This window comes from Gadus morhua, chromosome 6 (genome assembly GCF_902167405.1).
Source record: "Gadus morhua chromosome 6, gadMor3.0, whole genome shotgun sequence".
Classification (NCBI taxonomy): Eukaryota; Metazoa; Chordata; class Actinopteri; order Gadiformes; family Gadidae; genus Gadus; species Gadus morhua.
Window position 1 is genome coordinate 2,208,239 of NC_044053.1, and position 25,582 is coordinate 2,233,820.

General features: G+C 49.5%; 1 protein-coding gene across 2 annotated transcripts in view; it reads right to left on the minus strand.

Annotated features, from left to right (window-relative positions):
- The window catches only part of LOC115545483 (FH1/FH2 domain-containing protein 3), a 73,923-nt gene that overhangs the window by 38,178 nt on the left and 10,163 nt on the right, over window positions 1–25,582 (minus strand). For both annotated transcript variants that reach the window (XM_030358702.1, XM_030358701.1), the window contains one exon: window positions 22,468–22,532. In XM_030358702.1, the coding sequence (XP_030214562.1) occupies window positions 22,468–22,532 (65 nt within the window). The remainder of the gene's footprint in view (window positions 1–22,467; window positions 22,533–25,582) is intronic.

A 25,582-nucleotide genomic window follows, 5' to 3' on the forward strand; every position in this document is an offset into this window, starting at 1 on the left:
AGATTGTGTGAAACCCAGACTGTAACCCAGATATTTCACACCTTGTTTGAATCAACATGATCCCTTTATTCCCAGTGGGAATCTGTTTAGTTTTGTATTTCGAAAAACTTTGAAAACGTTTGAGAAATTAACTGTAATCTGTCTGATGATAGCTACACAGTTTTCAGAAAAAAAGATTTTGTTTGGATAAGCGCTGATTTCTTTCTGAGGTGTTAGTGATATCGATATAATCCACTCTTGGCAGAGACGGTTGGTTGAGGGTTGGGATAAGGGTAAGGATTTAAAATTCAGATCCGTGTGGCTGTCTCATTTCTCTATGCGTTGACTGTTTTATCCCCTGTGGGCCCCAGCAATAATATCCAACTCATGTTAGAGATAAGACTACATATTAGACACACTGTGTGTCTAGCACATAAACAGTGTCTGAGAGAGAGACAGAGACTCACAGAGAAGGGAACCCACAGAGACACAAACACACAAGAGACTCACAGAGACAGAGACACACAAAGACACACACGGACAGAGGCAGAAATACACACAGAAACAGAGATAGAGACAGACAGAGACACACACAGACGCACACAGAGACAGAGACACCCAGCGACAGAGACACATAGACCAACAGCCATACCGGCACAGAGATATGAGCGCACAATACGCTTTCATCTTGACCATGAAAACAAAGTTGGACGGTGGGGTATGTTTGGCTCGTGGCCGTTCCACGACCGTATGAGTGAGAGCGTAGGGCCTCTTTCTCATTAACTCAGAGGTCATCTGCTTCTTGAAACACTGTTGCTTTAGACCTTCTACTGCGAGGAGAATGGGATTCATTCTATCAGGAGGAATGTTTGATGGACTAGTGTGCTTTTAATATATCACACACTTCTACGCAGTATGATGGCTGTGATGGTGAACTGGTTACAACACGTGCAAATCAGAAATTCCCTTAAATATTTGTTGAAGTTATTTAAAATAGACTGTGTTGATCATATCTTTCATGTCTGCATATCTTGCAACGTTGTGTTAATGTGTAAGAAGTTGTATGCATGCTCACGTTGCTGAACACTTTCCTTCTTATAATTCTTTGTACTTTGTTTTGCAGTTCTACCAAAATCTGAAAGGACCGGTAAACTTAACAAACTACAACAAACTGCTTCATGGTACCTTCTAGTTGGATATCTGTTCAGACTAGCGATCACACAATGGAAGAATAGTTTATTATACAGTCGAGGTAGTCCTACATCAGATCGTTTAATCCGTCCATCAAGTACCATACTAAGAGAAGACCGTTGAGATGCATTATTTAAATAACAATATCAATTCTTTACTAAATACGGAGACGAACAAGAACGAGCGCTCTCTGGCGAGCCGGTGCTCAGTGCGTGGAAAGAGAAACATAAAGGAGGTGGAAGAGCGCGTGGAAGAGTAGGAGGGCAGAAAGGGCAATCGGTAAGCCTCTATATGCCTCTATAAGACCTTCACACAATTCTTTGTCAAATGTCGAAAACAAGTAATTTTCCAGTTTATTTAGAAAAAAAACAAAACTAGAACATAACAAAGATAAGAGACAAGAGAGAAAGGCCTTTCCGAGACAGGCATACCTGCCCTCAGAAGAACATGTCCTGGCAGCCCGGAGGCCGCCAGGAGCCGGCCCGGTGTCCCTTCAGCCCGGCCGTGCAGCGCTGGCATCACACAACACCCGCGCTCGACTCACGGAGAGGAAATATGTTGGCGAGCACTGCAGGAAGATTTGCAGTATTTTGACAAGAAAGCATGCTCCGTGTTCCCTTACCTTATTTAGCCACACAACCAAAACCAAACCAAAGCTAAAAACAGAAAGACCAACACAAAACAAACACAAGACCGAAAAGTATTTCACCGATCTAGATCTGTACTATTCATACCGTCGCAAATAATGGAAAGATATTTGCAGTACGACAATGAAAAGGGCAGCAGGTCAACCCCAGATAAAGGATAGAATAACATTCATAACAATTATAGTTAATATATTACTCATATATAGCACATATGTAAGCACATAGATAGTTATATAGTACATATATAATATATAGTATATGCTTGCATGTGCGGAGGACTGCCTGTTTGAGTGTTTCTACAGATAAAAGGGATAAGGATATACAAAAATATATGAAGATTAAAGATACCATGTCCACATTTGTGAAGCAAACTTGTTACAACATTAGATAAAGCTGCTGTTGTTCAAACCCCTATCCAACAAAGTCAGACGTTATTGTTCGGGCTGCAGGCAGGCTGAGGTGGGGGCGGGACTTAGCTTGTAGCGGTGGCTAGTCTAGAGCTTAAAACCAGAGATAGCTGTCAATCATCGTGCTCTGAGTTGACAACAGAGCGAGGTAATCTGACGGAATACTGGTCAGTTCAACGCCAGTACAGGCGACTGATATATCTACGTAAAGCATCAGTAAGCACAAATAAGTTTGGGGCGTAAACGTATAGTCTCGACGAAATGATGACTCTGGAACCAAAGAGAGCAAAATTTTCCTTTTGAGAGAACTTTAATAAGCTGTTAACTTATTTTGATTTGAACATTTAACCTAAGAATCTGAAACCTAAAATAAAATAGAAGCGAGAGAATCTAATAACTGCCTTGTCTCGAGGATTCCATCGCTTGTCACTTTCCCTGCTGGCCTTGATGGAATCATTATTACTACTTTTATTATGGTAGACTGGAAAAGCCACACTTTATACCCACAATTATGATTCCATTGCACTCAAACAGAGACACACAGAGACACACACACACACACACTTCGGGTATATTTTCGTGCAAGTTTGCGTATTTCTGTAACTTGACCGTATAATTATTTCAATTACAGTCAATAAAGCACAATGCTTAATCCCTTCAAATTCTTTTTTGGTGTTTGATCAACTATCTAGCGACATAAAGATGACATGTTGCTTGAGAACTCACTTCAGTAGAACACAGTTCAATTTCTATCTTTGTGAGTAATATCAAACAGATCTGGGCGCTAGCTCCTCCAACATTTAGTGGGTGTTAAAGTCCGGGAAGGCCCTTTGAGGAGCGGTTTACGAGGCTGGGATGGGCCGGCCCTGGTAGTCCTTCATAACACGGGATAAACCATTGAAAGGGAACTTGTTGATAATAAAAAGCGGAATGATTTGTTTAGCTTTAAACCGCCCCTCAGATGTGTTTCATCCTGATTGGAAATGGCCTACCTGTGAAATTATCCAGGAGAGACAAATCTGTCAAAACAATAATCATGAGTTCACACGGTTGTCATATCCTGTAAACATTGAAACAGCCGATCTCCCAGCGAGGGAGAGAGTAGCCCCTTGGTTACAGAGTGTGGGTTCAGCCTCGATCAAACACTGGCCCTGCATGGCGGCACAACAAGTTCAGACACACTCAGACCACACTCAAGCTGCTTGATGTTTTTTTTTTTTTTAAGTAGCATGAGTGATAGAACTATGGTGTTATAAAGCTGGTGGTAGTGCTAGTGGTGTACTTAGCTAGTGCTAAGCTAGCAGCGTGATAGAGCTAGTAGGGCTAGCGGTAAGCTACCCTCCAGATTTGTGTTCCATACTTTTGTTATTGTCAATCTTCTCTCATCTGGTATTTGCTCTTTCAATTACTTTTATGAACAAATAGAAGGAAAATTAGTCATGTTTTCATGGCACTGGCTTTCTGCTTTAGAGGTGACCTCTGACCCCAAGGAATCAACAATCCCAAGAGCCAAACTAGCTCATCAGGAGAGCATTTTCTCCTTTGAAGAGAACACACGTTGACAGATGAGGACCTGAAGGAAGACAGTTGGTAATCTCTCATCAGTATTGTCGTGACTTTAGTCTAGCGTTGAACTGATGGGATTTACGTAATGTCCTAAATAAAATGTGGAATAGGAAAAGGGAAGAGTTGATGATGACTGTATTTGTCTAGCCTGACAATTTGGGGTGATGATCATATCAGCTGTACTGTGGCCAGGCCTGGAAACAGAATCAGAATCAGAATCAGAAGCCCAAAGTGATACAATGGCCTCTGAATGTCAGGAGCACCAGTAAAGTTGGGAATGTCACTACACTCATGAGGCTGTTCACAATTCAGCAGCCATTCACTGATGGCAAACGGGCTGCCAGAAACGGCTTACATAGCAAAACACTTCCATACACTCCTCTTGTGGATAGCGTTGGGGTCGACCAAACAGCAACTCTGTTCCTTGTTTGTTCCCTTGTACAACAATATGACTATACGTTTTACTGGCTGAGCATTCTATGCTTCGATGGAAGACCAAAAACCCATAAAACAATAGAAAATACGAATAAATAGGTTGAATAAGAGAAGTTGCAGAACAGACGAGCGCAGAGTCGTGCAGCAGAAAGGAAAACACTTGTGGAGACCCCCAGCTCCAGGTCTTGCTCTGGGTCTCACAGAACAGTGGACATGGATGGCGCTGCGTTTGGCGTGCCAAGTTCCTGAGCCGAGCAGGAAGCTCCGCAGCTGCACCGTGGGATGGGGCCGTACGGGGTGTGAGTGCTGTCATGAAAAGAATGGATTCAGATTGAAATAACGTCCCAGCGTGTCCAGCGTGAAACCCCCTTAAATATTGCTGTTGTTTCTGCACCACTTGCCAAGATGACCCAAGCGCTAGCGGTCTGGTCTGCTACAGCTACGCTAAGCGCTAGCGGTCTGGTCTGCTATAGCTACACTGAGTGCTAGCGGTCTGGTCTGCTATAGCTACGCTGAGTGCTAGCAGTCTGGTCTGCTATAGCTACACTGTGGGCTAGCGGTCTGGTCTGCTACAGCTACACTGAGCGCTAGCGGTCTGGTCTGCTACAGCTACACTGAGCGCTAGCGGTCTGGTCTGCTACAGCTACACTGAGTGCTAGCGGTCTGTTCTGCTACAGCTACACTGAGCGCTAGCGGTCTGTTCTGCTACAGCTACACTGAGTGCTAGCAGTCTGGTCTGCTACAGCTACACTGAGCGCTAGCGGTCTGTTCTGCTACAGCTACACTGAGTGCTAGCAGTCTGGTCTGCTACAGCTACACTGAGTGCTAGCAGTCTGGTGTGCTACAGCTACACTGAGCGCTAGCGGTCTGTTCTGCTACAGCTACACTGAGTGCTAGCAGTCTGGTCTGCAACAGCTCCACTGAGTGCTAGCAGTCTGGTCTGCTTCAGCTACACTGAGTGCTAGCAGTCTGGTGTGCTACAGCTACACTGAGTGCTAGCAGTCTGGTCTGCTACAGCTCCACTGAGTGCTAGCAGTCTGGTCTGCTACAGCTACACTGAGCGCTAGCAGTCTGGTGTGCTACACAGAACGCTAGCGGTCTGTTCTGCTACACAGAACGCTAGCAGTCTGGAATTGAACTTTGCGGTCCAATTCCCTCCCAACGATCTCCCCTGAATTCTGCAGGCAGCTGTTTCAGTTCATATGACATTATAATGCTACCAGCCATGGGACACCATCATATGATTCTCCTGACCCATATTTCACACTTGTTTTGGCTCATTGTTATTCTTGTTGTCAAGGTCGTGACCCTGTCCAATCCACGGGATTCAAAAGAGGAGAAGTGAGAGGCAGAAGCATTGTCTATCCCACTGCCTCCCACCACAGCTCAATGTGCAGCCGATGCCGACAGACTGATTGAAAGAACTAACATTGAAGAGAATGAAAGCATTACTGCATGCAGACATATGAGAAGAAGAGAAGAAACAGAGAGCGGCAGTCATGGTGATGCCATCTGGTTCCAGAGAGGAAGACCAGACAATGTGCTCAATATAAAGACAAAGAAGAAGAAAGAAAGTACAGTATTCCTACCCCGTGTTTACCAAGCATTCCGTCCCATCACATCAAACATTTCCAACAACCCTCCTCCCTACCGATTTTGGTCGTGATTACCCAGTAGTTGAGGGTATAACACGTTGAAGGCGACGGGATATCGCCCTGTGCCGAGTGACAGGCCGTATGGCCTCTGCTCCGGTCAATCACACGGCAGGCTATGTGTCCCCTGATTACCTGCAGTACCCTGACTAGCTCAGCACTGAGTACCTCCAGTCCCCTGACTAACTCAGCACTGAGTACCTCCAGTCCCCTGACTAACTCAGCACTGAGTACCTCCAGTCCCCTGACTAACTCAGCACTGAGTACCTCCAGTACCCTGACTAACTCAGCACTGAGTACCTCCAGTCCCCTGACTAACAGCACTGAGTACCTCCAGTCCCCTGACTAACTCAGCACTGAGTACCTCCAGTCCCCTGACTAACTCAGCACTGAGTACCTCCAGTACCCTGACTAACTCAGCACTGAGTACCTCCAGTCCCGTCAGCCTCTTCCACCTCTCCAAGAGGCGCAGCAGAGGACGTTTACCCCGTTACGTAACACCCAGGTCCACTCCGTTACATTACACCCAGGTACATCTCAGAATGTGATGTACCAGCCAGATGCACCACTGTTGCATAACACCAAGACACACCCCCATTGCATAGCACCCAGTTACACCGTGGTTACGTAACACCCAGGTACATCTCAGTATGTGACGTGACACCCCGATACACCACTGTTACAACCCGCCAAGGTCTGTTCACCCCCAGGTAGACAGCAAGTACGTTAAGTAGAGTGTCTCGGGGCTGCGGAGTAGCCACTGGGCGCCGTAAGATGTGCAAAATGTTCATCTATGTTTCACGAGGAGGGATTGTGATGTGGGACGTCTCTCTTCTCTCCGCCCCTAATGGGACGCCATGTTGTCTGTCAACACGTTCCTGTGGGTTTGAGCCCATCGTAGCCTTCTAATAGCCGCCCCATGGATTACACTGATCTGTTGTGTATGTGCAGCTTCTTTTTAATGGGTTGTTTATAGAGGCCTTTCCCCCGCTGAACAGAACTAAAATAAGAGGGGGGGGGTCCTAAACACGACCTGGAGGCGATGAGAGTACGAGAGAGTAGGAGAGAGGAGGAGAGAGGAGGAGAGAGGAGGAGTGAGGAGGAGGAGAGAGGAGGAGAGAGGAGGAGTGAGGAGGAGAGAGGAGTGAGGAGGAGGAGAGAGGAGGAGAGAGGAGGAGAGAGGAGGAGTGAGGAGGACAGAGGAGGACAGAGGAGGAGAGAGGAGGAGTGAGGAGGAGGGAGGAGAGGAGGAGAGAGGAGGAGTGAGGAGGAGTGAGGAGGAGAGAGGAGGAGGAGGAGAGGAGGAGAGAGGAGGAGAGAGGAGGAGTGAGGAGGAGTGAGGAGGAGAGAGGAGGAGGAGGAGAGGAGGAGAGAGGAGGAGGAGGAGAGGAGGAGAGAGGAGGAGAGAGGAGGAGTGAGGAGGAGAGAGGAGGAGGAGAGAGGAGGAGAGAGGAGGAGAGAGGAGGAGTGAGGAGGACAGAGGAGGAGTGAGGAGGAGAGAGGAGGAGAGAGGATGAGTGAGGAGGAGAGAGGAGGAGAGAGGAGAGGAGGAGAGAGGAGGAGAGAGGAGGAGGAGAGAGGAGGAGTGAGGAGCAGAGAGGAGGAGAGAGGAGGAGAGAGGAGGAGAGAGGAGGAGGAGAGAGGAGGAGTTAGGAGGAGTTAGGAGCAGGACTATTAGTGGACCTCCCAGGCTTCATTACAGCCAGAGGCAGGTTGAGTCATGGCTGATAGGTTAAAACAGAAGAGGATGTGTTAATTATAACCGTAAGCATGTGAGAGGACATATATATACACGGATATTAATGGCCGCCCGGAAATTGGCTGTGACAGCATCGAACAGCCGTTGAATCCATGACGACCCAAATCGGACGTAAGGACTTGTCGACACTGAGCTCATGTCTTCAGGGTGCTTCCTTTATCCAACTCTGAAGGTCTGCAGGAGCAGCAAGATCTCCCAGGTGGTGTGGAGGTTCTCGGAGTTGTGATGTGAAAAATAGACACTTTCATTCTTCCATTTAACCAAAGCTTGTCGTTCGGTTCATCCAGTCAGTGCATCGTATGAGATTGGAAAGAATGTGGGATCATTTATTAAGATATAACTTAGATACTGATTCATTGTTTTAAGTAGAAACAGTAGTAATAGTAGAGAATGAATCGCTGGATGAAGTACTGTACCAACAGCGATATATTGTTTCTCTTTCTCCTGACAAATGTACTTGTTGTAAGTCGCCTTGTAAAAGAACGTCTACTAAATGCCCTTAATGTACATATCAATGTTATATATATGTACACTGTAACAAAGAAGAGATTTCCAAATGGCGGAGTCATAATGGTGACATGGGAAACGGAACGAGACACGACACCAACAGCCTAAGGCCTCCCGACGTTAATCCTCACTCGGACCGCGGAACGAATCCCGGTCAAAGGAGGACATGGCGGTCTGTGAGGAGCTGTCCCTCCATCGAAGTGGCATCTCCTTTATGCCAGGACGGCGTAGACACGACGGGCCGGGAAACCCTCCCGCTGGGCCGCTGCTAAGAAGGCCTCCATAGTAACCGGCGTCTCTGGGGACCGATCAGTCACGGCCCTCAGAGGGGCTGGGGAGGAGGAGGAGGAGGAGGAGGAGGAGGAGGAGGAAGAGGAAGAGGAGGAGGAGGAGGAAGAGGAGGAGGAGGAGGAGGAGGAGGAGGAGGAGGGGCAGGAGCAGGAGGAGGAGCAGGAGCAGGAGGAGGAGCAGGAGGAGGACGAGGAGCAGGAGCAGGAGGAGGAGCAGGAGGAGGAGGAGCAGGAGGAGCATATTTCCCTGAGTGTCTGCGGCCCTCCTCCTCGCTGCAGGAGTCACTTCAGACGGCTCCTCGGCTCCTCCCCATACGAGAGGCCTTGTGTCTGTGACAGCAGCCTCTCCCGGCGCCGTCCTAGACCCGCCCCCGCGGCCCTGAGGGCCTCACCATGTCCCACCATCTGGGCCCTGAAAGATTGTTGTGGTCTTTGTTGTTTGTGTAGTTCCCCCCCCCCCCCCCCCCGCCATCCAAAATAGAGAAAAGAGGAAATAGACTCCCACACTGTTAATCCTGCTCAAGAGCACTCGTCAATCAAACACACGCACGCACAGACACACACATGCATGCACACAAACACACAGACACCATTTCCCACGACAGGACAGTGGTGTGGTCTGTGTGCGTTGTGGCAGTGATAGAGGAAGACGAGCAAGGGATTAAACAACAAGGAAAAGATTCTGGTCCTCTCCTACCTCCTTCCCTCCTAGAACAGTGTCTCCTACCTCCTTCCCTCCTAGAACAGTGTCTCCTCTCTCCTCCCCTCCTAGTGAACAGTGTCTCCTCTCTCCTCCCCTCCTAGGGAGCAGTGTGTCCTCTCTCCTCCCCTCCTAGTAAACAGTGTCTCCTACCTCCTCCCCTCCTAGTGAACAGTGTCTCCTCTCTCCTCCCCTCCTAGTGAACAGTGTCTCCTCTCTCCTTCCCTCCTAGTGAACAGTGTCTCCTCTCTCCTCCCCTCCTAGGGAGCAGTGTCTCCTGTCTCCTCCCCTCCTAGTGAACAGTGTCTCCTCTCTCCTTCCCTCCTAGTGAACAGTGTCTCCTCTCTCCTCCCCTCCTAGTGAACAGTGTCTCCTCTCTCCTTGCCTCCTAGTGAACAGTGTGTCCTCTCTCCTTGCCTCCTAGTGAACAGTGTGTCCTCTCTCCTTGCCTCCTAGTGAACAGTGTCTCCTCTCTCCTCGCCTCCTAGTGAACAGTGTCTCCTCTCTCCTCCCCTCCTAGTGAACAGTGTCTCCTGTCTCCTCCCCTCCTAGTGAACAGTGTCTCCTCTCTCCTTCCCTCCTCCCCTCCTAGTGAACAGTGTATCCTCTCTCCTTCCCTCCTAGTGAACAGTGTCTCCTCTCTCCTTCCCTCCTAGTGAACAGTGTGTCCTCTCTCCTTCCCTCCTAGTGAACAGTGTCTCCTCTCTCCTTCCCTCCTAGTGAACAGTGTCTCCTCTCTCCTTCCCTCCTAGTGAACAGTGTCTCCTCTCTCCTCCCTTCCTAGTGAACAGTGTCTCCTCTCTCCTCCCCTCCTAGTGAACAGTGTCTCCTCTCTCCTCCCCTCCTAGTGAACAGTGTCTCCTCTCTCCTTGCCTCCTAGTGAACAGTGTCTCCTCTCTCCTTCCCTCCTAGTGAACAGTGTCTCCTCTCTCCTTGCCTCCTAGTGAACAGTGCCTCCTCTCTCCTTCCCTCCTAGTGAACAGTGTCTCCTCTCTCCTTGCCTCCTAGTGAACAGTGTCTCCTCTCTCCTTCCCTCCCAGTGAACAGTGCCTCCTCTCTCCTTCCCTCCTAGTGAACAGTGTCTCCTCTCTCCTTGCCTCCTAGTGAACAGTGTCTCCTCTCTCCTCCCCTCCTAGTGAACAGTGTCTCCTCCCTCCTCCCCTCCTAGTGAACAGTGTCTCCTCTCTCCTCCCCTCCTAGTGAACAGTGTCTCCTCTCTCCTCCCCTCCTAGTGAACAGTGTCTCCTGTCTCCTCCCCTCCTAGTGAACAGTGTGTCCTCTCTCCTTGCCTCCTAGTGAACAGTGTCTCCTCTCTCCTTGCCTCCTAGGGAGCAGACTGAGCAGTCACCTGACTCTCCGGCTCTCCGCTCGTTCTGCAGAGTCGACGTTTTTCCAAAGATAACACCGGGTCCCCGAGGCCTCACCCAGGGGCAGGCAGAGGCCCCGGGGGGCCCTCAGAGGGCCCTCGAAGGCAGACGGAGGCCCTCAGAGACCCTCAGAGGGGCCCGGAGGCCCTGGGAGGCAGACCGACCAAAATAAGGACTTGGCAGCGGGAGCGGGCGTTGGCTCTGAGCTGAACCACGCGATACGCCTTCCAAGGAGCGAGCGACGAGAACAGACTCGACGTGACGAGGTGACAAATCACGGCGGTGGTCGGGGGGCCGTCTGTGTATTTTTACCCGACATGTGTTGGCTGAGCGGACTCAGTGTGTAACGGAGACCGCCGGCTTATTGGGACCATACTGAGGATGCATATTAACTACCGGGAGACGCTTTAAAGGGATCCTTTTTATACAGAGCCAGCGCAAACACTGATCAGATGTCTGGGATCCTTGCCGGGTGTGTGTGTGTGTGTGTGTGTGTGTGTGTGTGTGTGTGTGTGTGTGTGTGTGTGTGTGTGTGTGTGTGTGTGTGTGTATGTGTGTGTGTGTGTGTGTGTGTGTGTGTGTGTGTGTGTGTGTGCTCCTCTGTGTGTGCGTGTTTGCTTCTGTGTGTGTGTGTGTGTGTGCTTCTGTGAGTGTGTGGGTGTGCATGTTTCTGTGTGTGTGCGTGCCTGTGTGTGCATCTGCATGTGTGCGTGCGTGCGTTACTGCGTGCATGTGTGCGTGTGTTTCTCTGTGTTTCTGTCTGTGTTATCGTGTGCGTGTATTGCTGCATGCGTGAATGCATGTGTGTGTGTGTGTTTGTGTGTGTGTGTCTGCGTGTGTTTTGTGAGTGTTTCTGTGTGTGTGTGTGTGTGTGTGTGTGTGTGTGTGTGTGTGTGTGTGTGTCTGCGTGAGTGTTTCTGTGTGTGTGTGTGTGTGTGTGTGTGTGTGTGTCTGCGTGAGTGTTTCTGTGTGTGTGTGTGTGTGTGTGTGTGTGTGTGTGTGTGTGTGTGTGTGTGTGTGTCTGCGTGAGGGTTTCTGTGTGTGTGTGTGTGTGTGTGTGTGTGTGTGTGTGTGTGCGTGTGCGTGTGTGTGTGTGTCTGCGTGAGTGTTTCTGTGTGTGTGTGTGTGTGTCCCTCCCCCTCTTGTTCGATGAGGGATTAGGACGGTGTTGTCCCTCTCAGAGGCAGAGGAAGGAGGTCTGCTAGTGTTCAGACCCACAGACCAGATGATGTCTGAGCAGCAGAACATTCCAGAACATAAACTATCCTCGTCTACACGACTCAACGTGGTCGCACAGAAAGCGATGGAGGCCAGAATTATGAAATATAGGGCCGGAGATTAGTGCAGGAATAATAACATGGAACCAGACACATGGAAAATGGACCTGACTGGGAATTAAAAAAACATCTCCCAAATTGGGGATCTTTTCATAAGACATGTGTGAATATGCCCACCACATCGCCACGCCAACACGCCAAGAAGCACAGACACGTCTGGCCACGCTGTGGATATAGGACGTCTAATTCTGGTGTCCAGCATTTGCTGAACGAAATGGTAATAGTATGTCATTTAAAATAGTAATAAGGAACGATTCCACAGTCCTTCTCTAAAAGGGAAGGGTTAGGCGTTTGGTTTAATAACAAAACTACAGCTGGACGCTGAGCAGATCGGACCACAGCTCAGTTTGACCAGAAGAAGAACAGGGAGGGAAGCATCGGGCCTGCTGGTGAGGTCTGTATGGTAGCTGGGGCTGACAGTGTCTCCTCCTCTACATGAACCCCTCCATGGGGACCGGAGGTGGTCAACCCCACCTCCACTGGTCCCTGGTTCAGCTCCAGGTGGTCCCTGGTCCACCCCCCCCCCCCCCCCCTCAGTAGCCCCCTCCTGCCTATGAAGGGTCAGAGGTCAAGCCACACGATAATGGGGTGCAACCCAGGATACGGGGAACCCAGAAACAAACCCAGAGGGGAGAGAGAGAGAGAGAGAGAGAGAGAGAGAGAGAGAGAGAGAGAGAGAGACTAAGAGAGACCGCGGCACGTCTTGGCCGCGGTCACCGCAGCAGATAGGTTCCACTCTAATCAATGAGACCATTTCCACCGGGCGCGGCTGCGGAACGTCTCTGCAGCGTCCCAGGAGCGGCTTGCCGTGCCGCAGCGCTATCATTCCGTAGCATTTCTATTTTTGCTGCAAGCCGTTGCTGAACCGCGTCAATTTCAACAGAACAGATCGAGCCGGCCAGGAAGTGAAAAAGTAAAAGCCATAGAGCATCCGGTCAATTTTCAAAATAAAACACAATACTCAGCTCATGTAGCCTATCACAACGTCATTTATGTACCAAATCATCATTTTTATAAGGGCAATGGCCGGAAGGTCAAAGCGTGGCATTTAATTGCAGTCGTTTTGGGAGTGGAAGTTGAGTACATTAGGTTTAGGAATTATCGCGTGATCTCGTGATCTCGCGTGAATACGTCTGGCTCGCAACGCACGTCGCGCTGCCGTAACGCGCCCGGTGGAATCCCCGCGTGAGAGAGAGATGGGGGCGAGAGACTAACCCTAACCTCACTGACCCCTCCTGTGTGGGTGTGTGGGGGCTAATCCCTGAGCCCTGCTGCTGGCCCCTCAGCCTGCAGCAGGTGGCCTGGGGTGGGGGGGGTCCTCCGGGGGGGAGCCCTGACCCTGATAAACCCTCCTACGGCCCCCTCAGGTCGTAGGAGGACCACATCCACTCTGGAACTGGCAGAGACCCCAGAACAACGAACTAATCCAGGACTGATCCCTAACCCTAATCCAGGATTAAAGCACAACCCTGATCCAGGATTTACCCCTTACCCTAACCTATGACTAACCCCTAACCCTAATCCAGGACTAACCCTTAACCTTAATCCAGAACTAACCCCTTACCCTAACCCTAATCCAGGACTAACCCCTTACCTTCATCCAGGACTAACCTCTAATCCTAATCCAGGCTTGAACCCTTAACCAGGACTAACTCTTAACCCTAATACAGGACTGATGTCTAATCCAGGAATAGCCCCTCACCCTAAACATAGCCCTTAACCCTACACAGAGGGCTATCTCCTAAACTCTCCATAGACCTCTCTCTCAATTTATTTATTTTGCTCCCTCTCTTCCTAGCTCTTCCGAGACCTCTCTCTATCTATTCAACTATTTTGATACCTCTCTTCCGAGACCTCTCTCTCTTTATTTATTTATTTCGATACCTCTCTCCCTACCTCTCCCTCGACCGCTCTATTTATTTCTATACCTCTTATCCACTCTTTCAGCAACAAAGCTCTGCTTCAATGAGGAGACAGAAGCTATCCATGCCTGGGAAGATTCCTCCCGGGGAGGGCGGGGGGGGGGGGGGGGAGGGGGGGGAGGGGCAGGGGGAGGGCAGGGGGGGGCAAGGGGAGGGTGAACCCGTCTGGGGTTACGTAGGGAGACTCTGATGGGATGCTTCTGCAGCTCAACCGTAGCTCACAGAAAGGAAAGTGTGGAGACAGCAGCAATACCAGGGGATGGGAAAGGAATTCAGACTTCTATCATGACATTCAGGCCGTGGCTCATTGGGTCATCAGACACAAACATTATGAATGAATCATTAGTATCAACTAATAATTAAACAGATAAATGCGATAGTAGTACATTTATGAATATGCTTGTGTGTAGGTGCGGTTAGGTGTTAAATGGGTTCGGTCTAAACAGGTGTATACGTATGAAAGTAACAAGTCAATCAACTGTACAATACTTTACATGTACAGGTCATTCATGAAATATCTGCGTTGGTGTTAAAACAATGTTTTCTGAATATAACACAGAACTGTCTGTAGAGAATGCCAGTGATGTCATTGCATTCTGTGGGTGAGACAGTTGGATGCATTCAAGCATCTTTCACATGTCAAAGTTTAAAGGCTTTTATGTTAGAAACCAAAGAAGGAAAACATTTGAGTGCTTTGTGTGTTCAATGATTGTTAAGCGACCGCTTAAAAAAGCCACACCGGTCATGAATGAATAGTTCAGAATGGATTACGACAAAGTCACTGAAAGATAGGCTAACTTTGGGCAGCCAAAACCAGCCTTAACCCTATCCTTTACACAGACAAACACAATCCCACCCCCAGCCCCTTCACAGCCAACCTACCCCACACAAAACAAAGCATTCAAAGTATTCCCGCGTCGCTCCCAGCATCAGGACACATCACAGACTTTCACTCTTCTTTCAAAGCCAAAGAAAAAAATGCAGAAATCATTGTTTCCAAAAAACAAATATTTGTCCAGGGCCTGTTGAACGCTTGTGTTGAGCATGTTTTACAAACAAATTCAGAAATGGGTTATTTCAAATGACTTGGATGAAAAATGTTTGGATGAAAAATCCAAACAAATGGAGGTGACGTGATGAGAGGCAGGAGCAGGAACATGGGGAGAAGTGGGAGCATGTGGACCGGAGAGCCGGTTCCTACGGTTCAGCTGGCTGGCAGAGGGAGCGGACTTCAGACACCCTCCACCATGTCCAGGCTGAAGCCCTGGATCCTGGTATCGACTCCAGTCCAGACGTGGGGTGAACCCAAACCCTAACCCTGACCAACCACAGGGACCCAGACAATCCCACGCTCACACACTTACCACCCTAACCCTAACCAACCACAAGGTACGCCACAATCCCACGCTCACACACTTAACCAAGCCATGCTTTTTGGGTTGTTTTCTTATTTGACGGCATCAGAAACACCCGGCAGAGCCTGGCCCATCTCCTCTACTCTGAGTGGACTCCTCCAGTATTCATTTTTCAAATTGCAAAACATTTATTCAGACAGAATGAATGAATAAAAAAAAAGTGACTGAATAGAAGAAGAATGAATAGGAATGAATGAATAGGCTAACAACATGAATAGGCTGAGGATGAATAGGCCACAGAGGCAGGCTGCTGTGGCATTTCCTCTTGTAGTGTCGTTGAATAACGTGTTTCAGGAAGGCCTTCTTCCAAGCGTGCTGCTGTTGCAAATGCTCTTCAACGTTGTGGAGGACATTTTCCACGAGCCACTGTCCAGACGGAGCTCCACACATCCACACTCACCTCAACAACGGTGTCCCCCACACATCCACACACACCTCAACACCGGTGTCCCCCACACATCCACACACACCTCAACAACGGTGTCCCCCACACATCCACACACACCTCGCCACCGGTGTCCCACACATACACACACACACCTCACCAACGATGTCCCACACATCCACAGACACCTCGCCACCGCTGTCCCACTCATACACAGACACACCTCGCCACCGGTGTCCCACACATACACAGACACACCTCACCAACGATGTCCCACTCATACACAGACACACCTCACCAAAGGTGTCCCACTCATACACACACACACCTCACCAAAGGTGTCCCATCGTCCTAGCTCTGAAGTGCCTCTGAAAGGCCCTCCTTTGTCCCCAGGAAACCCAGCTTGAGGTTGGTCAGAGTAGAACGTTCACAAACTATTGGCTGGAGACAACAGATTTGGATTGTGTAGTCTTTTGATTGACGACTTATTTCTTTAACTGTGACAAAGATACTTGGGCTTGCAGCCTGCGCACAAATCCATTCCGTGGGACTCTAAAGTATAGAACTAGATCTTCTGAAGTCAATCCATGTTTCAGAAAGACTTCTTTTTTTTTTTTAAACCTATGATTAATTTAAAATGAATCATTTCAATGAATCCCTGTTCGTTAATGTCTATGTTAAACTGAAGACATCGTCAGTCAACTGTTAATGAGTAGTGCCATTAATGAGTGCACAAGATAGTTACAGCTGACTAATCTACTTTCTGATTCAAACCAAGCCCCTCCACAGTGACACCCCCCCCCCCTCCCAACAGAGAGGAGGGTCCTTGATGGAGGGTGTCTCCATGGCAACAGGCTCTGCAGGGCTCCATTTAAACGCTGGCCACTTGAACAAGTCTGAATGCTCCTCAAATCATTAACCCGGTAAGGTCCCTGAAGCTGCCGTGGTTAACAAGACTTCCCAGCGGGCCGCTGGCGATGTTAGCAAACTAACGGAGGGAGAATAGCCGGTGTGTAGTCAGCGACACACTGTAGCTGACCACACACTGTGTAGTCAGCTACAGTGTGTCGCTGACTACACAGTGTGTAGTCAGCGACGCACTGTGTCGCTGACCAAATGATCCAGGCCTTCCCTGATGAAAACACACACAAATGAAGATGGTTGAAATATGGTTGCTGCAGTTAAACAAATCAATAATCTTCTAATATCTGGATGTTACAGACACTGCTGTTGTTTAACTTTAATGTTAACTAACAATATTTAATATCAACAAGTAGTAGAGCAAAATTAAAGTGCTCCTTCACGCATGTGATACATATTTATGGGGTGTTTCATGCATTCCAGAACAACACTCCATCTGCCTCGGTCCAGTGTTCTATCGACTGAGTGCCATCTGGTACGACGGCGCAACAGTCAGGATATAAACCTTCCTGAAGCCTTCTTAATGCGTGTCTTATATATGTGTCCTAATGCCCGACGTCCACATCAGAGCAGCAGAGAGGGAGGGGGACGTACGGCCGTGAGTCTGACAGAGCGGACGGACGGCCGTGAGTCTGAGAGAGGGGACGGACGGCCGTGAGTCTGTCAGAGCAGACGGACGGCCGTGAGTCTGACAGAGCAGACGGACGGCCGTGAGTCTGAGAGAGGGGACGGACGGCCGTGAGTCTGTCAGAGCAGACAGACGGCCGTGAGTCTGAGAGAGCAGACAGACGGCCGTGAGTCTGACAGAGCAGACAAGACGGGCGTGAGTCTGACAGAGCAGACAGACGGCCGTGAGTCTGACAGAGCAGACAGACGGCCGTGAGTCTGACAGAGCAGACAGACGGGCGTGAGCCTTCTCGTGCTTCAGTGACACTCAGTCCTGTCAAACCGACCACAAAGCAGAGCCATAAACCACGAGCCGGAGAGAAATACCGAGAGTTACTCTATTGAATTAACAGATGGATCCAAACAATTCATACGTTTAATCAAAGCCTTAAATCGAGGCCCAGACATGATATAGTTCACCCTCACGAACGTTGATGCATATCTTAAACTTAAAGTTTAATTAAGTAATCCGTCTTTCCTTCGGAATAGTGAGATATGACTGAACTGTGCGTAGGAGGCTCCGTCTTGAGTACTTTAACAGCTTAGTTCAACTCTCAATGTAAACAGACATGAAACATACAATGCTCTCTGCAAAGAACAAACCGGAGTATCTCTAGTCTCCTTCCTCTCTACCCTGTTTAAAGTCTCCATCTACAGAGACACACCTGTCCAGATCGCCCCAAAGAGGAGACACACCTGTCCAGATAACCCCCAAGAGGGCGGTGGACTGAAATGTTTTGAATTACAAAAGATCTTCTACAGTAAGGCAATAGCACATATGACTAGTTTGTGCTATTGACCGAAGTCACGGTTCCTCCATGCATGTCCCACTAGGTAACCATGGAGACGTAGTTCCTCCAGCACGTGGCCTGCATGTCCTACCGGTCAACATGGAGCCAGTAGATGTAGCTCCTCCCCCATGCGGACGGAGCTCCTCCCCCATGTGGACATAGCTCCTCCCCCATGTGGACGTAGCTCCTCCCCCATGTGGACGTAGCTCCTCCCCATTTGGATGTAGCCCCCCCATGTGGGTGTAGCCCCTCCCCCCATGGGGACGTAGCTCCTCCCCATGGGGACGTAGCCCCTCCCCCATGCGGACGTAGCTCCTCCCCCATGTGGATGGATGTAGCTCCTCCCCCATTTGGATGTAGCTCCTCCCCCATGTGGATGTAGCTCCTCCCCATGTGGACGCAGCCCCTCCCCCATGTGGACGTAGCCCCTCCCCCATGTGAATGTAGCTCCTCCCCATTTGGATGGAGCTCCTCCCCATGTGGACGTAGCCCTCCCCCATGTGGATGTAGCCCCTCCCCATGGGTCCGGGCCTCTCTGTAGCCCCCCTCCCCCATGTGGACTTAGCCCCTCCCCCATGGGTCCGGGCCTCTCTGTAGCCCCTCCCCTGAGCGGTGACTGGCAGCTCTGAGTGGACTCACAATAGGAACCAGATGGGTTCTCAATATAAACGATGTGCATACCTTTTATACGTTTGTAAGCGAGAACATGCCAGCCAGCGTTTGCCTCCGTGTCTGGTTATGTTACAGGAGACCTGAATGTATACATTTGCGCGGCAAATGTTTAGAGCATATAATCAGTTGTTAAATACAAATTTGAGTCCCACTGTAATAATTGGCAGAGTGTGTTGTGGGCTTGAGGCACAAGGGGAAGAGAAGCACGGTTTATCCAGAGAAGACGATGAGGCCTACTCAGAGCTCCGTAAGAGATCATAAACCCTTATATCGTGTATGAAGTATTTAAGAGAATAAAGCCCTATAAAACTAAGGTATATACAGTATATCTCGTCACTCTGTGTGGTTCGATGAATCAACCAAATCACCTCCTAGAAGCGATATATTCTACAAATATATCAGCTTTATGTCCACTACGCTACACCTCACTCAGTCGCCCACCCTGGTAGCGGGGACACAACAGCTATCTACATTTTTGTATTTAAAGTCTCCCACTGACAAAACAGGAACGGACTCAACTGCGACGTTAACCTGGTATCTGTTCTCTCCTTCAGACGTCCAACGTCGCCCTCAGTCCATGATCCCACTGTGGTTCGCTCTTTTGTGGAGCCGATGATCGGGAGAGCAGGACCGGACTCCGTCTGCCCGGGGTTTCCATGTTCCTCGTATGTTTTGAATCACCCCCCAGCCCCCCCGCCCCCCCGCTTGTCCCCAGGCGCTCGGACATGATGCAGCGTTAGATTGGATGGCTGGAATGCAAAAATAGAGGGCCTGACATGACAGAGGGCGCGCTGCGATGTGGGAGGGCCCAGGAGGGCGCCTCACGGGGCGAGCGCGCTCCAAACACATCAACCCCTGGACGGCGCTACAGCGTGCCAGACCGGCACATCTCTGTGCGGGAGCGAGTTCTGAGCGGACTGTCAAACGTAACCCAGATCTCGGTTTAATTGGCTACTAAAAACATGAGCTGTTTTGGCTGCTTGTGGAATGATAACAGATAGATTTCAAACTGCGATCCCTCATATTAACGCTGGATTGTTATGGGTGATGAAACCCTAGCAGGGAGCTGGCGCGATGAGAGGACGAGATAGCAGCTCTGCTGCTCAACATGAGCCTGCACGCCGTACGATGTTCATCGGCAGCCACTGTGCCGACATGCCCACGACACCCCCTCGGACGAACACAACCTGCTGCACGCACACATACACACGCAAGGACGAACGCAGGCATGCACGTTGCACGCACAAACAGACAGACACACGCACACACACACCCAGAGAAAAACAAACACTAACATGCCTATGTGTCAGCCTCATGCAAAGCTTGCTCACAAACACAGAGGGCTATACCTACATATATGTGCATTATAATATTATACTATAACTCTATCATTAACTTTAGAGCTGGACAACAAGTGCAGCGAAACCTTCTACCTTCTGGATAGCTGCTAAAGCTACAATATAACGCTAAAGTATGAAACCTTTGTGGTAGCGGCTAAAGCTCAAGTATTAAACGTTGGTGGATGGCAGCTGAAGTAAACCTTTGTGTTAGTGTTAGCAACACGCGGAGGTTATTGTCACTACCCCAGACCGCTGTGCAGGATAGAGAAGAGAGACGAAGTTCAAACTGAAAAAATAAACGGACACATGATACTGTCTTGTACAGATAACAGATAATTGGTAACTTTGATGATACTTTTCATCACACGCTACAATTCGATCATATTTGAAATAGAAAAGAAAATATGTTTTTTAATTTAAGCTTAATTTAATCACAAAGTCCTATTGAGGTTAGGCACCTCTTCTGCCAGAGAGGCCAGATAGCAGCACATTCACAAAACATGACCCTTTAGTCTAGACTCTACAGCACCAGCGTGGGCTTTTAATTTGAATTGTGCAGTACAGTCGATAGTCCTTACCTTAAGGGGTTCAGTGAACCCTCAATTCATCTGGTAAACACTTTCCTCGTGTGTGTGTGTTCTGTGTGTGTGTGTGTGTGTGTGTGTGTGTGTGTGTGTGTGTGTGTGTGTGTGTGTGTGTGTGTGTGTGTGTGTGTGTGTGTGTGTGTGTGTGTGTGTGCTAATGACTGTGATTAGAAGAGACTGGATAAGCCTTTAGTATTGGGCACGGATTACACACACACACACACACACACACACACACACACACACACACACACACACACACACACACACACACACACACACACACACACACAATCAGCTGAGCTGTGAAATTGACATCTCTGAAACGCTGATAGTTTTGTCCACCATGAACATCACAGCTGAAGTCTTAATGTGTCCGGAGGTTTCAGATAACATCGAGAGTCTGAACCACCGGACCAGGGATCACCAAAAGGACCACAAACAACTCACCCCTGTTTCAAATGTAAGGTCATTAACACCCACCTTCTATTTCCAAACCTTATAACATTTGATAAAGCATTATTTTAAACATAGCAAACAACTAATTACCAACCAACAGCGTGTAACAGTTCAGGCCATTTTGACGTTGGTGCTCTGAAGTGCTTCATTCTAGGACCGCCAACCCGGGAGAACGATCTATTCTACAGATGATTGACCAGCTGCAGACCAGCTCATCTCCCCTGCCCCCTTGGAGCCACACGCTGAATCCTACAGGGTCTCCTACGGACCCAAGGAGACGAGAGAACGGAGAAGGCAGCCAATAGGAGGCTGACGAAGGCGTGGAGTGAGGAACAGGGCGGAGAACATGAGGGGGCTTTGAGGGGTTAGTGAGGACCCAGCCTCTGTTGTGTGGGGTCTCTACCCTCCAGTCCGTCCTTGGGTGTGGGGGGGGGGGGGGGGGGTGTGAGGGGTCAGGGTTCCCCAGTGTTGGGGGTCAGGGTCCCACTGTGGATCGGACAGCAGTAATCAGCCGGTATCCCCCCCTCACATCCCTTAGGTTAGTCTCAGAGTATTTACACCCCCGTTGCCCGGGGCTACCAGGGTAAGCGCCTGCTCCACTGAGGCTGAAACGTCTGTGAGACCCACAATGCAACAGTGAGCTGCTACAGCTTACAGCTCCGATAAACCAGAGGGGGGGGTGGGGGGGGGCAACAGGTGGCTGTCAACTTAGAGGAGAGAGAAGGCAGCATCCGCTTAGAGGAGAGAGAACCTTCTGTCAACACTCCCCGGACCCTCACCCTGTCACCACCGGGACCCTCACCCAGTCACCACACCCCTAGGACCCTCACCCTGTCACCATCGGGACCCTGACCCTATCACCACCGGGACCCTCACCCTGTGAACACCGGGACCCTCACTCTGTCACCACCGGGACCCTCACCCTGTGAACACCGGGACCCTCACCCTGTCACCACCGGGACCCTCACTCTGTCACCACCGGGACCCTCACCCTGTGAACACCGGGACCCTCACTCTATCACCACCGGGACCCTCACTCTGCAAACCACTCCCCCGGGACCCTCACCCTGTCACCACCTGGGATCCTCACCCACTCACAAACCAGGACCCTCACCCTGTTCGTGTGTGTGTGTGTGTGTGTGTGTGTGTGTGTGTGTGTGTGTGTGTGTGTGTGTGTGTGTGTGTGTGTGTGTGTGTGTGTGTGTGTGTGTCCCTGGCCCCTGCTGTTGTTCTTCTATCACAGCCCAGCCTGGGGATGGGGGGGTCTCTGACCACGGTCCGAGACCCCATTACCTCCTCACCAGCTCGTTATCACAGCTCAGGGTCACCATGAGGCCCGCAATCTGGGCTCATTATCAGCCATTATTTCACCACAAGCATAATATGAGGCCAGTGAGGGTGATAATAGAGAGGTATGCTGCCGGTCTGTGTGGTGGGACAGGACGAGGACAGAGTGCCGGAGCCAGCGGACTCACCGATGCAGGCGTGGACTCGGACAGACAGCTGCATGCGCAGCACGATGCTGTGCTTCTTGCCTCTCCTGTGGAGAAAGGAAAGACAGAAGGTCAATCTTTATGCAAACATCGATCTTCAAATGATAACAGTGGTGTTTAACAAGCAAATAGGCTCATACAAAGTATAAGTGAAACGTTGATACTGCTAAGGTGCTTCATATGATCGGGGTTGTGGCTGGCTGTTGGTAAGTAGTAGGCTCATTTGTGAAATAAATGATTTTGACTGAGTGATAGCATTCATGTGTCTTCGGACGAATGCCCTCTGGTGACCAATCTGTTGTTTGAGGAAACCACAACAGGGTTAAGAGAGAGAGAGGGAACACTGAGAACGGGACCACTGGTATCTCCCCCGCGCCATGGCTTCTGAAGCAACCAGCTCCTACCACCTAGTGCCTAGCTCCTAGCTTATAGCTCCACCTAACCCTAACCCTAGCTCCGCCTTAACCCTAACCCTAGCTCTGACTCAACCCTAACCCTAGTTCCACCTTAACCCTAACCCTAGCTCCACCTAACCCTAACCCTAGCTCCACCTAACCCTAACCCTAGCTCCGCCTTAACCCTAACCCTAGTTCCACCTTAACCCTAACCCTAGTTCCACCTTAACCCTAACCCTAGCTCTGACTCAACCCTAACCCTAGTTCCACCTTAACCCTAACCCTAGTTCCACCTTAACCCTAACCCTGGCTCCACCTTAACCCTAACCCTAGTTCCACCTTAACCCTAACTCTAGTTCCACCTAACTCTAGTTCCACCTTAACCCTAGCCCTAGCTCCAGCCTTGTTAAGCTGCCCCTTAACTCTAGTTGCCCAGGCCAGGGAGGCTTCATGCCTGGATGGAGCCCTCCTGGGCCCCTGATTGTAAAACATCCCATAATGTGGGCCCGCAGAGACTGAAGTGGGGAGCAGAGAGGCAACAGTTTACCTCATAGTTGGAAAACAGTCAAACCAGTGCTTTCCCTCAGTGGCCAATTAATGACGGACATGAAGCTGGTGCAGCTAGTGCCCCCTGGATCAGCAGAGCTCCGAAGGTTCTGTAGGTTCTGGTTCTTGACAGATAATGTTCTCTAAGTTCTGGTTCTTTACTGACTGATAATGTTCTCTAAGTTCTGGTTCTTTACAGATTGATAATGTTCTGGGTCTTTACTGACTAATAGTGTTCTGGTTCTTTAATGACTGATAATGTTCTGGTTCTTTACTGACTGATAATGTTCTGGTTCTTTACTGACTGATAATGTTCTGGGTCTTTACTGGCTGATAGTGTTCTGGTTCTTTTCTGACTGATAATGTTCTGGTTCTTTAAAGACTGATAGTGTTTTGGTTCTTTACAGACTGATGATGTTCTGGTTCTTTACAGACTGATAATGTTCTCCGAGTTCTGTTTATTTACAGACTGATAATGTTCTGGTTCTTTACAGATTGAAAATGTTCTCAGAGTTCTGTTTATTTACAGACTGATAATGTTCTGTTTTGGATGGAAAGGCGCGCACACACACACACACACACACACACACACACACACACACACACACACGGTAAAGAATGATAAAGTTGTGCTTTGCAGTCTGTTAATATTATCCTTAGACTTCCCTCCTACCCTCATCTGGAGTGAAAGTTGCACTTTTTGTTTCCGTAAACATTACTTGGTTAGTTCAACCTCTGACCCGGTCCCTCAGGGTCCACAGACGACATTAAACTCACCAACAATAAAACAATATATAGGCAGTAGGAAAAAGTTAACAGGATAGGAAAATATGGAAAGCAGCCTTCTGGAATTTGACTCGTGAGACATTTAATAGATACGACAAATAAAGCTATTACTGTAAATTAATCTGACAAATAAACTGTGTGTATATTCGTCATACACTCAATAAATAAAGTTATAACTGTATCTATAAGACTCGGGGGGATTGAAATATTTCTGCTATGTGAATTGTGAATCATGTAAGATTGAGTAGATATGACGGCTGAATCAGCCTGTAGCAGGCTGAAACTATTACGGAGTCAATCACACACACGCACACACACGCACACACACACACGCACACGCACACGCACACACACACGCACAGACACACACACACACACACACACACAGACACACACACACACACACACACACACACACACACACACACACACACGCACACGCACACGTACAGCGTTCATATACCAATCATCTGTCAAAATCACCTGACAAGGCATCAAGTGAAACCCCAACACCTAATTGGTAACATGTGCTTCACACAAACCCTCCCCCGCCCTCCCCAACACCTCCCAGACCTTCCTCCGAGCCTCCGGGCCCACTTCCGGTTCCTTTCGCCGTGCGGGGCCCTGGGAGCAGGTGTCCAGCGGGCCGCCCGGTCCTCACACAGACCCGGACGACACAAGCGGCCTCTCTTTCTATCGCCGAGGGACGGCCAGACCGGGGGGCACACGAGTGATGCATCTTCTGAACGCCAGCCTTAAGGGGCCGTCTGCGTGAGGTCAGAGACCCAGAGGGACGTCGCCCACCCCGACCCGGGGACGGGGGGACGAGGGGGTGTGGTGTGGGGGTCCCTGGGTCTGAAGCCCCCCTAAGTGGTCAGCGATGTCATTCACACACGGATGCAAGCTGATTTTAGTGTTTAAGATGCAAGATCTTAGAAACACCTAGAGAGTGGAAGCATTTTAACTTGTGATAACTGTGGACTGAAATCTAAATGTATCAGTTTGTCATTGAGACTTTCCCTGGTTAAATAAAGGTTTGATAAAAAATAAACAGGATGTTCGCGGATGTAAAGGTCCGATCTTTTTCAATTTGGAATGGTTCCACCGGTTTAAGCTAGCATGCTTGTGCCCTTAACTGGTTCTGGACCGGACCAGGACTGAGGTGCTTGTTTAGGAAATTATTCACGCAACTAATTGAACATAACAGGAAACAAGCGCCTAGAAATAGCAATCTAAGGCTGAACAGCTGATAGCCTGCGTCAGCTTGTTGCCAAGGCGTTGTAGCCACACACGAGAGAACCCAGGGTGAGCGAGGCTCCCGCTGACGTGAAGAATGACCTCCTCAGTAGAAGCAAAGGTGAGACACAGAG